At 38.7% G+C, this 15,768-nt stretch overlaps 1 protein-coding gene across 2 annotated transcripts in view; it reads right to left on the bottom strand.

Moving 5' to 3' along the window:
* Positions 1-1,069: 1,069 nt before the first annotated feature.
* Positions 1,070-15,768, bottom strand: part of RRM2B (ribonucleotide reductase regulatory TP53 inducible subunit M2B) — a 29,239-nt gene continuing 14,540 nt past the window's right edge. For both annotated transcript variants that reach the window (XM_045861002.1, XM_045861003.1), the window contains exons 6-9: positions 12,755-12,888; positions 11,815-11,919; positions 10,512-10,625; positions 1,070-6,273 (exon numbers count right to left, since the gene is read on the bottom strand). In XM_045861002.1, the coding sequence (XP_045716958.1) occupies positions 6,121-6,273; positions 10,512-10,625; positions 11,815-11,919; positions 12,755-12,888 (506 nt within the window). In that variant the 3' untranslated portion in view covers positions 1,070-6,120. The remainder of the gene's footprint in view (positions 6,274-10,511; positions 10,626-11,814; positions 11,920-12,754; positions 12,889-15,768) is intronic.

Raw genomic sequence — 15,768 nt, forward strand, 5'->3', positions numbered from 1 at the left:
TGCGAATCTGGAAAAACGGGATTGTTGGGTCCATAATGGGTTGGGAAAATGTATGTTTCCTCATTAGGGTAGCCCCTGCATTTATAAAGAAATGCTCTTACTTATAAAGGACATACACAAATGATGTAGCGTTGACAGTTTACTTCGACATACTAAACAAAAACAAAACAGCTTATTTCTCTGGGGAAAAAAACAAATTTTATCTCATATATACAGGGTTGTCTTGATTGACCAATGGGTATTTTAGCAAAAAATACTTAGATACACATCTCATAAAGCTCTCTGTGCACAGTAGATACCAAGTAACTTTGCAACGAGACATTTGGAAAAATCAACACGTGGTTGTAAAGCTGAATCAAATGCCTAAGAATCTTGTGAACTTAGAGGAAGATTGTTATTTTTTCTTATCTGTATTTTAAAAATCATTCTTTAGTCTTCCACTTCCACATGTATTTTCTTGAACAAAATTAAGCCTAAAATTTAAAGGCTTAAACCCTTTCTTCCTAAAGCCTGGGGAATGTCAGATTCTCCATCAGACTTGTCTGAAAAGGAGACGACCTTTCAAAACAAAGATGCACAGACTGACTTCTATCCCACTTATGCAGACTCTGCCGGGTACGAGTTCCTCGGCTGGCGGCCGATTCACGCAGCGTCATGCAAACGTGGAAGACCTGCTTAGAGGGCTGGCCTGGCTCCCACACAGCCCACCAGGGGCTTCCTGTGCCGCTGAGAATGAGTTAGCGACATTTCACCTTCAGCTTCACCTGCACACATGCAATTTGGGAATTCTGTGCCGGTGATGGGAGCCCCCGCATTCATAAAGAAATGCTCTTACCGCCCTGGCTGGCGTAGCTCAGTGGATTGAGCGCGGGCTGCAAACCAAAGTGTCGCAGGTTCGATTCCCCGTCAGGGCACATGCCTGGGTTGCAGGCCATGACCCCCAGCAACCGCACATTGATGTTTCTCTCTCTCTCTCTCTTTCTCCCTCCCTACCCTCTCTGAAAATAAATACATAAAATCTTTAAAAAAAAAAGAAATGCTCTTACCTTAAAAGGACATACGCAAATGATGTAGTTATGATATAGTTTATTTCAACATACGAATGTAAAATGCAAGATTCTGATAATTAATTTATTTATTTTTTAAATCTACAGCACTTTCTCCATAATCACTTTTCTTCATTGACATTTTATTCTGCCTCAAAACAAAACCCTCACTTTGAACCGTATGGGTGCACAACAGGTAGGCCACGCTGCCAGTGATTGCTGGGACCCGGAGGGCTTGGAAAAAGCGTGAACTCGTATTTTTAGAGCACATCTTTAGAGCTGGTATGTGCGGTTTTTCTGTTGAATCGGCCCGGGACATCGCAAACAGTCTAAACTCTAGAGGGACTGTCACGGCACTTGCTTTGACGTTCAGAATGCCTCAGAAACGTGTTCAACGTCATGGCTTGTGGGTCCTCCCAAAGGCTTTGCTGTTAACATGCAAGCAAAGCGCACGAGACACTATTCTCTAAATGATGGCTGCCAAGTATTAAAACTTAATAATAAAATCAAATCACAAAACATTTCCTTGCAAAGCTTTACAAAACATATAAAATTAAAAATGTCAACCATCGTTGAAAATTCCAATTGTCCTACATACAGTACAGTTTTCCACATCTTTATCACTAGTGAATAGATTAAGGAAAATCAAGAGATAAAAATATTTAAATCTTTGAATTGCTTTACTCTATGACCTTTGCAAAAACACAAAAGTGGTCCGACTTTTTTCCCACTAGAGCTTAAAAGATAAAAAAGATGTACTAGTAATTTGTATTAGCGATGAACTCTACACTGGGTCATCTGGGGATCACAGGCCCCGGGACCAGGGCTGTGATATCTCCTAGGTTCCCAAAGTAACTTCTGACCCTCTCAATCCTCTTAAAATATAATGGAATGAGTCACCTTATCACAACAACATTCAAGGCATTATCAGGAAGAACAAGGGAATTGAGGCCTAGTTTTATTGTCTTAGAAAAGGGAGGGTGTTATTTATTTGAAAATACAGCTAAGTACATTCTTATCTATGATTACTTACATTCATATCCTGAAAAAATCTATTATTCGGACAAATCCTGTGATACATCATTTCCTATAAAATGAAGTTCTTACAATGAGCATGAGTAATTTATCCTTTCATATAATAAAGGTATGTATCAGATCTTCATTTGTGTTCCAAACATTACAAAAGAAAATTAAATTAAAAGGTCCTAAGCCTAGAAAGCCAGGAATAAAAGACCCAGGCATAGCTCTGCTCCTCAGCACACCCCCTGCTGCAAGGACACACTGTGTTTACTGCCTTGGAAACGTTTATCCTTTAAAAAATTAGTTGCTTTTCACATGCTCTAAAAAGCTCTTAATGTTTCATTGGCAATGGAATATAATGGAATTTTATAACATACAGAGTTACCTCTGCCTAAGAAACGGTATTTACTGTGTGTGCATAGTTTACTGACAAAGTTCTCTACCATCTAGCACTCTAATTAACTGACAACATAAGCTATCTCAAAAGGGTTAATACAGATTTCCAAAAAGAAAGAGCAAAAGATACACACGCACACACGCGTATGCACACACGCATGCACACCCCCGAGTACTTGCAGGCACACACCCAACCTTCTGTGGCCCAGAACACGGTATCACAGCCCTACCTGCAGGCAACTTGTAGTAACTGCCAAATACGATTTAGTGATAAGAAAGATCCCTTCAGTTATTAGTCCTATGGAAGTATTGCTTCAGTTTAACTATATATTAAAAATTGCTTAACCTTTTGCTATTTCAAATATATTTAATGCTCATTTTTAAAGGTAAGCAGCCCCCACCTTGGCCCATTATAACTGCATTGTATCTTTGAAATTAAGCAGGAAAAAAACACACAAAAACCCAGTGCTGGTGACAAATATCCAACGCGTTCCCGTCTTCATTGTTGGCAAAGACTGAAACCAGTTCTCAGGACCACAGAGAGCTAGAAATTCACCTATTTTCAAAGACTTGTTTGTAAGCTATGCAGCCACAGTGTTATCTTTCCTACCTTTGCAGTCTGCAAACCCCCTGCCCCCACACTCCCGGCGGCCCACCATGAGGAGGACACGCCCGGGGGCAAAGATCCCTGCCACATGGAAACCAAGACCTCCTGGCCTCCGCACCCGCCGCGGACACAGTTTGGACAAAGTGGGATTCCAAATGCTGAAACAATGCCAGCTGGAGACACCAGCCCGGGCTGGTCTCCGTTCTCTACTGTCATCACGAGAGAGATTATTAAAGAAGGACTCAGCGTTGTCATGGTAGCAATTAGGGCCAAGTGGCTCTTCTTCCTCTGCTTCCCTCCACTGTTTGAGTATCAGCTCCTGCCAATAGTCACTTTTTTAATGGACAAATGAGAAACAAAATGGCAAAAGAAGCAGAAAACTTCAGATGTCCCCAAATGAGAGAACTGTAAAAATTTCGTATGTAAAGACACAACTGGAGTAAGCTTATGTTGTGACGATGATTATTTATTATTGTATATGATCAGACAGCAAAACGGCCCACTGGAACACCCGGAATCCAGGTGTCTTCCCAAACCCTCCCAAGACACGAATCCACATGCCGCACTGAAACAGTTTTCGTAAACGCAGTGTGTCACAGAACTGCCAGTGTTTCCAGTCCCAAGTAAACTTAACTTTGACTACTAGAGCAATGATCTAAATACAGGTGCTGTAAAAAACTATAAACACACCCTGAATGTTGTTCTTTACCTGCAAAATAACATTAAAAAGAAATTCCACAACTTCTTGGTTCCTTGAAAACTAAGAGCCAAAATATTAAACATAATAAATAAATATGCAACCTGGGGGCCTGGAAAAGGGTATAGAATATTGAATATAATACACCAGTGTATAAAATCCAGTATTTTGATATTAAAATGGTTTCATCTCAATCCAGTTGGGTTTATTGCTACTGTAAATAAACTTCATATTAAGGCACAGGTCTTTCTTTTACCTAGGAGAAAAATTTGGATTCCAAACATGGGAGATGTGGGCTGTAAATGTAGACAGTTTTTCTTCTATTCCGATGTCATTACAGATATTATCAATTTTAACTGTTACATTTTTGTGTGGCAGTAGATACATTTCTTTGAATATATTACCTGATTATAGTTAAAATGTTTATGATCCTCTGAGACTTTAATTAATGTATATGATCATTAAAATATATGATACTTTAACGGGAAACAAAATCAAATTGAGATGGTTGACAAAACACGTAATACAAGAAACATGATATTCTGTAAAAAATTACATTGTAGGAACATTTGTAGGGATGGCAACTATAAACAGGTCTTGGCCAAGTCACTTAACTTCTCTGAGCCTTGCTCCTCCCAGCGGTGAAACTTCAACACTAACTGTTCTGTCGAGCTCAGAGAGCTGCTGTGAGATCAAATGAGGTGATGACGTAAAAACACACGGCAAACTAAGAAGCACTACACAGATAAATGATATTACCGTAGGGCACCTATCTCGTTTCCGATATTCTAACAAATAAGGTTACAGTCATTTCCCTTTGCATCCACTGGAGAACTCCCTGTTTTAATCAGTTAGACAGTTATGGCATAAATGGAGCAAAAATGTATACAAAGAGAAAATCTCTAAATTTTAACTTCCAGAATTTCATCAAGCAGCATGCTGTGAGTGGGGGACTCCACTGCTTTCTGGGGCTCAGACTATCTCTTGACACCTCCTTACATTCAGGAGGGCAGACTTCTCAGTCTCCGCAGACCTCAGTCTCCCCCACCACCTGCCTCCGTGTGGCGTGCCCAGCCCCATTGGAAGAACTACATCTCACAGCAGCGCAAAGCAGTGATAAAAGATTAAGGAAACACACCTGAGCCCAATCACGTGCCTCACTCAGCTGGACACAGACTTGAAATGGGTTCACAACCTCACCAGGTTCTCCGTGGCTTAGTCCACAAGCCCTTCTTCGATGTATAAATGGTTCTAGACCAGCTTTTTCCAAACTATGTCCTGAAGACCGGTAGCCAGGTTAGATGTTAACACATGGAAAGCAGATCTGTGCTAAGTTTGGGATAAGCAGGGGTAAATAAGTTTGCGTACCGTAGAATGTCTGTCTCTGATGTACTGGCTGAACACTGCAAGCAGGAAGGGACAACACAGCATTTTCCAAATTCTCCAGACCATGGAATCTCTTTTCTCCGCACAACATCTAGAGAGGCTAATAGCTCTTAGAATATTTTTTGGGAAATGCTATTCTAGCATATTTACCCGGTTTTAAACCTTCCAGGGTTATGTCTGATAATAATTACCTTTTTTTAATTTCTAAAGGAGCAGAATCATTTTGTCCACAAGGCAAACTACCACAATAACCTTCTGGATTTCGCTCCATAAGCATCCTGCCCAAAGCAACTAAGCACTAAACTTCCTTTACTACATACTGAGGAATTCAAAGTTGTTACTCTCAAATTAATGAGAAGTATAATTTTTAGGAAATTTTTTATATCCTTCCTCAAACACTAAAAATACAAAGATCCAACTCCAGGTTCAGAATCTAGTTCACAACTGCTTTGAGATGGAAGGGTTTTATCACGGTAGCACTGTGATTAACACAAAGTAAGGAGAAGGAGTAATAGCAGCAGCGGCGGTGGTACTGGTGGCACTAAGTACTTATTCTGGGCTTTGCTCCTCACGTCCCTTCTATGAAGTTAGGACTTCCTATTACACTCATTTTAAAGACAAGTGCGCTGAGGTAGAGAGGGATTAACTGGCTTGCCAAGCATCACACGAAGTGGGAAGGACAGAATCTCAAACTCCTATCTGACACCGACCCTCGAACTCGCAATTGCTACATAATGTCATCTTCCATTTCAGTAACAAAACAAAAACATTTAGGTCACACTCTGCTTGTTAAACTGGAAAGTTACAGTGCATTCACATAAATCCAAATGGATGGACGCCTGGTTTTGGATTTCCTGTTGAGCAAACTCCTACTCCCTAAAGGAGATACTGTAAGGTCTAGATTTGTTTTTAAGCAGAGAAGAACAGACTGCCATTTACCAACGACAGGTTTAGCTACGGGGAGGGTTTCAAAAATCCGCATCCAAGGTGAAGACATTGTCCGTGGTTTCTGTCATCACTGCAAAACGCTGATACTCTGAAACTCGTTTCTCAAAGAAATTTGTTTTCCCTTCCAAAGAAATATTTTCCATAAAGTCAAAGGGATTTTCTGCATGAAAAACCTGAAAGAGAAAATAAAGGAAATGTTAGCAGACATCCTGAGGCAACCAAATTACATCCCACAAGCCGAGCAACAGACGACTAACACAGAGCTCGGGCCGCCCGACACCTGCCCAGGCAGCTCAGGGTCCCACCGTCCCCTGGGGTCCTGGAGGTGCTGAGGGCTGCTGCATTTTCAGATGACTGAGATCACCTACTAGCATCCTTAAGAAACTGTACTACCATCTCTGGTACTCTAAGAAGTAGAAAGGGGAAAAAAAGATTATTTTAGGAAATGAAAAATGTAAAAGCAACCAACTAAAATGTTTTCACAGTTTGAGAAATTTAATACACCACAGATGTTACAGGCATTTCTCACAGGTATTACCAATAGGTAGTCACCTATACAGGATACTACAGATTATTAAATTACCAACAATGTAGTGGAGACCTAAGTATTTCATAGTTCATAAAAGAACAGATAGTCACATCAGCTAAGGGACCATCATGAGGTAAGGCAGAATAAATTCTATCCATAGTGACCCCCCAAAAGTGGGACTTATGTTGACAAGAAGCTTTTTCGCGGCTTCTCAATTCAAGAGGCAGATTTGGGGCTACGGCTTGATGGAAACTGTGAGACATTTTAATGATTCATGAGGGTCAATAAAAGATTTTTTTTCATTGGGAGTATTCTAGCAGAAATTATGAACACCACAGATAAAAATATATTCAAATAACTCAATTAAATGGGCAAAGAATGTGAGTAGACAAATAGACATTTCTCTACAGAAAATGCACAAAAAGCCAACAAGCATGGGAAAAGACGCTCAAAACCATTGTCCACTAGGTAAACGCAAGTCAAGACCACAACGAGATACCATTTCCTACACATCCGGGTGGCGACAATGGGGGAAACGGACAACAGGTACAGGTGAGGATGTCGAGAAACAAACTCATGTACTGCTGGCGTTAGTGTAGAATGGTGCAGTCACTTTAGAAAATGGACTGACAGTGGCTCTAAAGATTAAAAATGGAGTTAGTATACGACCCAGCAAAAAGTTCATTTGGTTCTCTTCCATAAGATGGCTCCAATAGTGCTTAGTTGTCTTTAACTTGATTCAAAACAATTTTGTTAGACTGTATTGTGACAGCTGTCATATCAGTGTGCATTTAAAAAAAACTCATCAAAATTGGTCAAGTTATGTGCTGCCATTTTAACATTGAAGGTGGAAGAATATAAGCAATGTTTTCAGTATATTATGTTTCATTATTTCACAAAAGGCAAAAATGCAACTGCAATGCAAAAAAAGATTTGCGTAAGGTGTGGAGAAGGTGCTGTGACTGTTGGAACGTGTCAAAAGTGGTTTGCGAAGTTTCGTGCCGGAGATTTCTCACTGGACGGTGCTCCGTGGTTGGGCAGACCAGCTGACGTTGGCAGCGATCAAATGGAGACATTAATTGAGAACAATCAATGTTATACCATGTAGGAGTAAGCCGACATACTTAAAATATCCAAACCAATAAAATTATTGGTGAAAATGAAAAATGTCTTTTATTTTATGGAAAAAAACTAAATGAACTTTTTGGCCAACCCAATATATACCCAAGAGAAATGAAAACATGTCCACACAAAAGCTTCTATGTGAATGTTCATATCAGCATTATTCAAAATAGTCAAAAAGTGAAACCACTCAAATGTCTATCAACCCATAAATGGAAACATCAAATTTGGTACAGCCATACAAAGAAATATTAATGGGCAATAAAAAGGAATAAAGTACTGATACGGGCTATAAAACACATGAACCTTTAAAACATTACACTATGTTAAGAAGCCAAACACAAAATACCATATTCTGTATGACTCCACTTATGTGAAATGGGATCTACAGAGCAGGCAAATCTAAAGAGACAGAAATTAGGTCAGAGGTGCCTAGGGCTGAGATGGGGGCAGGGGAAAGAGATGTGACTGCTTGCTAATAGGTACAGGGTTCCTTTGTGGGGGTGACAAAAATAATGTTCTAAAACAGATTGTTGTGATAATTGCATAACTCTGTGAATATGCTAAAAACCACTGAATTGTACATTTATTAATAGGTGAATTGCATACTCTGTGGTTTGTATCTTTGTGTGTGTGTGTGTGTGTGTGTGTGTACTAATTCCAAAAAGAGCTCGTCCGCTGGTATGCTTGGGTGGCAGAACCCTGTGAAATTTTCCCTGTCGGGAACACTGAGGGAGGGAGTGAACCGAGCTGTCACACACAGCAGGGCAAGCGGAGGGAGCACTAGACCCAAGGCATGGGTTCACTGGATTTTAAAACCAGGGACCTCCCAAAAGATCTGATCCAAATCACTCATGGCATGGACAAGGTCACTGAGGACAAACTAAATTAAGTGGCTTGTTTTTGACACATTGAAAGCACTCAAATATTTATTGACTAATTCTAAACTAAAAGAGAAGTTGAAAATGTCATCAATGTGGCTCCTAATTAGAATTCTGTATAAATGACAACCACTTGCTAATCTAAATAATCTCTTATTTTTACCCAAAACTGTTACTATCAGAATAGTTCTTACAGCTGCTCGAGCTCAGAGTTTAGTGTACGTATGTTAAATTGTGTTCTTTTCTTCGCATACTCATTCAAGACTATACATTTTCCTGCGAGGATCTGTTTGGTTGAATTCTACGAGTTTTGATACATAGTCATCCTAATGTCGCTTAGTTTATATTTTCTATTAGCTTATATTTTCATTTTTAATCTTGTTTTAAAGGTCATCTTTTCAATTTCTAAGTAGATGGAACTTTTGGTAATCTTTTATTGTGAATTTCTCATTTTAATGCATTAAAATCTAAGAGGTCTGTATAATTTCTGCTCTTGGGAATTTATTGAGATATGCTGAAGACCCGTGAAAAACGCTGTTTTGCACTGGGTTTAGCTATTCTTCTGTAGGAGGCACGGAGGGAAAACTAGTCTTCGAGGAAGCCACAGTCTTCCAATGAGCCAGAGAACACGGATGCGTGGACGGGAGGATATGGTGGTGGGACAAAGGATGATGGGTTCTCTTTGAGGTTTAAGGAAGCAAATTAATTTTCCTATAACAAACATACTGGTGTAACTTAGGAACAAATACACATTTTTAATACACAGTTTATAAATTTAAGAGATCATAGTAATACAATTGTAATATTGATTTCTCTCATTAATTACTGATAAATATAGAGAGGGCCTTCCAACTAAAATAATAAAATACAAATAGTTTATCTTACAAAAACTTTTCCCTCACCTGACTCCTTCTTCACAGTATTTCTGTGGTTCCCAGAATATAAAGGTAACAATTACCAAGGTAACAATTACCCCAGAATCACACATTTCATAAGTCTTCTTGTTAAATATAAATACAATTTAAACTTACATTTCCATGCTCAAAAATCAAAACCTATAATTTTTAACCACCATGGCGTCGTACATCAGAAAGGTACATGAATGTCCCACTTATGCTGAAAACGACGTGCCCACTCAGTGTGCATTTACTGTACGTCTGACCCTGTTTCAAGTGCTTTATGCTACTAACTCATCAAGAACCCTTTGTGGTAGGTATTATTACTATTATTATTATTATTATTATTATTATCTCCATTCTACAGATGAGGAAACAGGTAGAGGTCATGCAACTTGCCTAAGGTCACATAGCTATAAAGTGGTGGAACCAGGATTCAAACCCAGGTAGCCTGGCTGCAGCCTCCATCTGCTAAGTCATGTGAAAAGCACACCTCTTTATGAAACTCAGGTACATTATTTCTGATAAACAGAACAGCAGAAATAACTTAAAGACAATTGAGTTCAGAGTCCAGTTAGGACAGCTAATGTCTTCATAATAACTGTTTCCTATTTAAAACTATCATACCCCAAATTCCAACAAAGACATAAGGAGATTTATATGAGGGTAAAACACATATGTACATATTAAGTTCAATTACTTAATAATAATCCTCTTTTTAAATAGACTCCTGCAATTTTTACGAAGTAATTTGTTGACCTTATTCTAAGATTTATCAGGCTCCTACTTCTGTTATGAATTTCATTTCAAGTTTCAAAGGATTTTGCAAAGTCTTCCTGTTCACGTAAAACAAGGCTCTGTCGTGGACATTTTAAAAGTATATCAGTATGTTACAGATGCTTTCAGCTCAATTATAACATTTTAGTGGACTCACTTGACAAATAACATTTTAGCTTAGTAGTAATACATATAAAACACCTTACTTTTGAGAATCCAAGTTCCACAAATAATCTGTCAGCTACAAACTCAATATACTGTTTCATCAAAACACAATTCATTCCAATGAGGCCAACGGGCAAGGCTTCTGTTAAAAATTCCTGTGATAAAAACAAAAACAGAATACAGAACAAAGGCAGAACAAGAAATAAGTATGTATCTTCCACATAAAAAGTGGGTTTTAGTTTTATTCATCTTCTAAATCACTAATCTTGTCCAAGGAAAGTACACTAGGTTAAATTCTTTCAACATGCCAAACAGTGTCCATTTGTTTAAAATGTTTGGGGTATTTACTGTTCACATTTTTTCACATTCTCAAATAGCCAAAATAGACGGAAACTAATAATCAAATCACTGGTAAAGGAGCACATGTAGGACCTGAATTCATATGCTTTTTCTATAGAAAAAAGAGAGAGAGAGAGAGAGAGATATTTTGTCCTGAAATATCTAGAAAAAGATTCACCAAAGAAGATCATCATGGGGAACATGGTTACAGATGGGTTTTGCAAAAAAGAGAAAACACAGTTAAGAAAGAAAATGAGGAAGAAATAGGACTGGATTTGCGGGCTGGGGGACAAACTGAACGACTGTGCTGACAGTGGTGAGTGTGAACAGAGGAAAAATAAAACCATTAATCATCTGGGTTTCGTTCTCAAACGATTAAAGATACCAAAATGTATTTTATGCCTTTTCCCCCTCCCAGTATAAAAAGTACGGCTGTTAGACTACACAGTATTAAATTAGAAAATTTTTTTTTTACTTTTAAGCTAGTTCTTTCAAATGATAAAAACACATCCTAAGTGGAGCGGTCAGATCTTTCTAGCAATGTATCGTTACATGCTATAAATTAAGTTTTACCAGTCACTAATTCATTCCATCAGCATCTGGTGCATGCTTCAAGCTAGACACCCTGCTAGGTTTTTGACAATACAAATCAAACAAGAAACCATCACTGCCCTCCAGTAGCTAACAATCTAAAAATATAAAGCTAAAATAATTAAAATAGTGTTAGGGCATAAAATCTGACAGGTCAATGAGACAGAAAAACCAGTCCTTGAACAGACTTCACATATGTAAAACCATATACAGTACACACTTACAAACCCCAGTACAAACTGACACAATCATTGAAACACATTGCCTGCTAGTACTGTCAGACTGACCATGTAAAATCACTGATATTTATTTACTTTGACCTACGAAGTGACCGTTTCATTTGAGGCAGTCTAATAATACAACGGTACAGTCTTCAGAGGTAGAGGTATGGGTCGTACAAGCTTCCCTGCTTACCTGCTCGATTTTAACAGCATCAACAATGATGTCCCTGACCCTTTTTTCTGAAGGCTTATTTACTAAGTACTGAAACATGAGGCAAGCAAAGTCACAGTGAAGCCCCTAAAACAGAAGAAAAATACCAATGTCAAAAAAAATGCAACAGCCATTTCAGCACTGACGTGCCAGGTAGCGGATGGAGCGGGTTCTAGGAAGGCAGCACATAGCCTCTGGAAGATACAAGGGGCATCAAGAGGGTCAGGAACTTCTTTTCCCCAAATTTCATTAAAATGCCAATTATAATAACCTATAGTGAAAACACTTCAGTGTCAGCAAATCTTAATTCATCAACATGAAAGAAGAATTAATTAACAACAGAAACCTGCAACCTCGAGCATTTTTTAAAGGAAAACAAAGAAGAGCCAAAATAAAAGTTCGTTCATTTATAATGTCTAAAAAAATTACGAAATGATTAGATGGAAGTTAGTGGCCCTCAGTGGGATAGGGAAAAGAGAAGGAAGAATAAATCTCGGGGCAAAGATGATGAGTCTGATTTCTCCTTCCGAGAGAAACCGTCTAACACGCACTCGAACACACAGGCCTGGAGCTCAGGAGAGAACACGTGGCTAAAGACAAAGCTGTGGTTGTTGTGAGCATCCACATGGTAGCCGGTTCCATGGGAATAAGTAAGATCAGCCAGGACGTCACGTATGGTGAAAGGAAGGGGCCACGATGGGAACCTGAGGTACAATATTTAAGGATGAACAGAAGAGACTAAGAACAGTAAGAGGCAGGAGGAAAGCACAGTGTCTTAAAAGCCAGGGAGGAAATGACCTCTTATTTTCTTTTATCAGTAATTACGAGGATCCTGGGTCACAAGCATTTTCCAGGGGAAAGAACAATAAATGAACACCAAATATGAATACAAATATAACTAGAAGAACACTCCATTCCTTACCTCATCTCTGCTGATGAGTTCATTGGAAAAGGTGAGTCCAGGCATGAGACCTCTTTTCTTTAACCAGAATATAGCAGCAAAAGATCCCGAGAAGAAAATTCCTTCTACAGCAGCAAAGGCCACCACCCTTTCCCCTAAGAAACAAAAAAGTTTCATTTTCTGAAATATCATATACTGCAGACATTTGTAAACTATATATACACACACTTTTATACATTTTTTATAACAATACCACACAGCTAATCTGCCAAGAAATAAAATCAACGAGTTAGTGTGATAGCCAACGGTCTGCACAGGGGGAACTCTGCCACCTCTACCGACCACAGCAGAAAGGCACGTCTACTTCACATCTTACGTCAGACACTGAACTCCTGTGGGTCTTGGCATATAGATGGAGAGCCTTTCATACCAAAAAAAAAAAGAGGCGATTTATCTGTGCACCATGTGTGCCTGTGAGTGCAGTTAAATGCGTGTGCCTGTGTGTGTGTGTCTTAGAGTGTCGAAGATAGCTTTTACGACAAATGCCCCCCTCTTTGTGGCTGGGAGAAGGGAGGTTGCTGAGGTTCATATTTTAGAAATATCTTAGTGTAGCTATAAACATTTCAAAAATCATTGCCCTGCATCTGCAATTGAAGAAAAGCAGATAGCCCTGGCTGGTGTGGCTCTGTGGATTGAGTGCCTGCCTGCCAACCAAAGGGTCGCTGGTTCGATTCCCAGTCAGTGCACATCAGGGCACATTCCTGGGTTGCAGGCCAGGTCCCCAGTAGGGGGTACATTCCAGCTGAAGATTATTCTACCAGATAAAATGTCCCATCACATAGGAAAAATACAGTCTACTGCTAAAGATACAAGGCCCAATTTCAAAGGTTACTTACTGTTAGGCAAGGACTTTGCAGAAGCCCATCTCCTAGAATGAAATGTTGCAGTATATCTGTAACACTATCTTTAGGGGGTGATTATAGGTCTACCCCGGAAGATCATTCTCAAGCCCCTCATGCCACAACACTGCCTGCTCAGGAGAAATATTTATATATGTGTCTGTCCAGGGAGAAAAGTCTTGGTCTATGACACTATGAAAGGCAGCCGAGGAACTGAACCAGCTACAGACCTGTTTCATAGTAACATCATAGCCTGTATCCTAATGCTTGTGATGCAACCAAAAATGCAATAACAGGCACTTAACAAATATGTCCTGATGTGAATCAATGGAAACTATATTAGCACCAGATCAGTGATTTTCAACCTTTTTCATGTCATGGCACATATAAACTAATTACTAAAATTCAGCAACACACCAAAAAGTATATTACCAGTCTGACAGAAAATACGTATAATTTTGATTCATTCACACTGGATGGCTATTGTTGTGTTGGCTGTTGTCATTATTTTATTTGACAATTTAAGAAAATAGAGGTCGGTGCCCCTGACTAAACAATCAAGCATTGCATGTTTTAAAAATTCTTGTGGCACACTGGTGGAAAACCGTTGCACTTGATGAAAGGACATCACAGAAATTGCTGTAACTTGATGCAGAAACTGAGTAAGTGTAACTTCCCAAACAAAGGTCGTTATAACATTTAATTTAAAAAGAAGATGACTAGGTCTAAACGCTTCTGGCTGTCTCTAAACAGTGCTCTGGCTGGTCCTTGTTCTTCTCCTTGATTACCGTGAACAAATCAAATTAGATAGAGCAATTATACCAAATATGTATCTATTATTAGCCCAAAGTACCAGAAAAACTTTTACAATATTTTTATAGGCACAATTTAAACAGTCACTTTGGAAAAATAGAAGAAATGAAAATTAAATAAGTACTTGAGTACATACTATGTAGAAGGAATCACCAAGACTCTTCATTGTAGTATATGTTAAATATTCTAAAATTTAATCTTAAAATATATAATAATAATAATAATCACTATGCTCTGGTAATTCTTGAATACAAAAACGGCTCTTTAGACTAGTAAGATGGAGATTTATCATTAGTTTACTATACAGATTACTACTATATTTTCATTTCACTATTAATAAGGTAATAGTTGAAATTGATACATTTTTCACTGACATAGAGGTGATGTCATGTGGACACTGATCTGTAAGTAAATGAGACTCTTATTTAATACAAACACTGTGAGCAAGAGAGAAATTGGTGTTTTAACTATTCTGTGCATTCATGTGAACACTAAAGAATGAAAATCATAACAAACATATAGAAGCCTATCCTTTTTGGAGAGGATTGAAGGATTATAAAGGGTATATTTACATATTTCCATGGATGAATGTGAACTAAAAAGAGATTTCCAAAACATTTCTTCTAAAAGCTATACTGAATGTGAAGGCCTCGTGACTTGTTTCAGAGATGGGGAAGTAGGAGATATTTTAACGATGCATTGATCTCTTATGATGCTATGCACTAAGATACACTTTTTGATGTTTGAAATGAAATTTCACTACATATTTAAGGTTGAATCCATACATTTAATATTTCAAAGTTCTTTAAAGATACATTTTAAATTAAGTGGTATATCTCAGTTTTTAAAAAACTAAGCAGATATACAATTAAGAACTTTTAGCTCTACAGGAATTGAATCTACTTATATCAATTTCCAAACAACCTAATGCTTGTTTAAGGAATACTCTTGGGTTCTCTTTAGCTAAAAGTTAGAAGAGTCTGAATGTGAGAAAAGAACGGTTGCTCTCCTGAGTCCTATTAGGTGCAGAAGTCATCAAGGTCCCCTAAATAGTCACTAGCAGAGCCCGAAGCCAGCCTCACCAACCCAAAGGCACGAAGGTGCAGGTGGCACAATCAGTTCACAAAACGGCACTTCCCCAGCGGGTTAACGGAAAGTGCAGGTGTCTGCTGAGGCGAGACAACATTTTCATGTCACTGCTTTTAGCTCGTCTCCCAAAGAGGAGGGCCATCAAAGCCTTCTTCACCTTTTTCTTTTCCCACCACCCATTCCACTCCCTCGGCACCCTTTCAGACCATGTTCTTTCCTCTGAGCCTCTGACTT

Source organism: Phyllostomus hastatus, unplaced genomic scaffold (assembly GCF_019186645.2).
Source record: "Phyllostomus hastatus isolate PE091 unplaced genomic scaffold, TTU_PhHast_1.1 phas_scaffold_21, whole genome shotgun sequence".
Classification (NCBI taxonomy): Eukaryota; Metazoa; Chordata; class Mammalia; order Chiroptera; family Phyllostomidae; genus Phyllostomus; species Phyllostomus hastatus.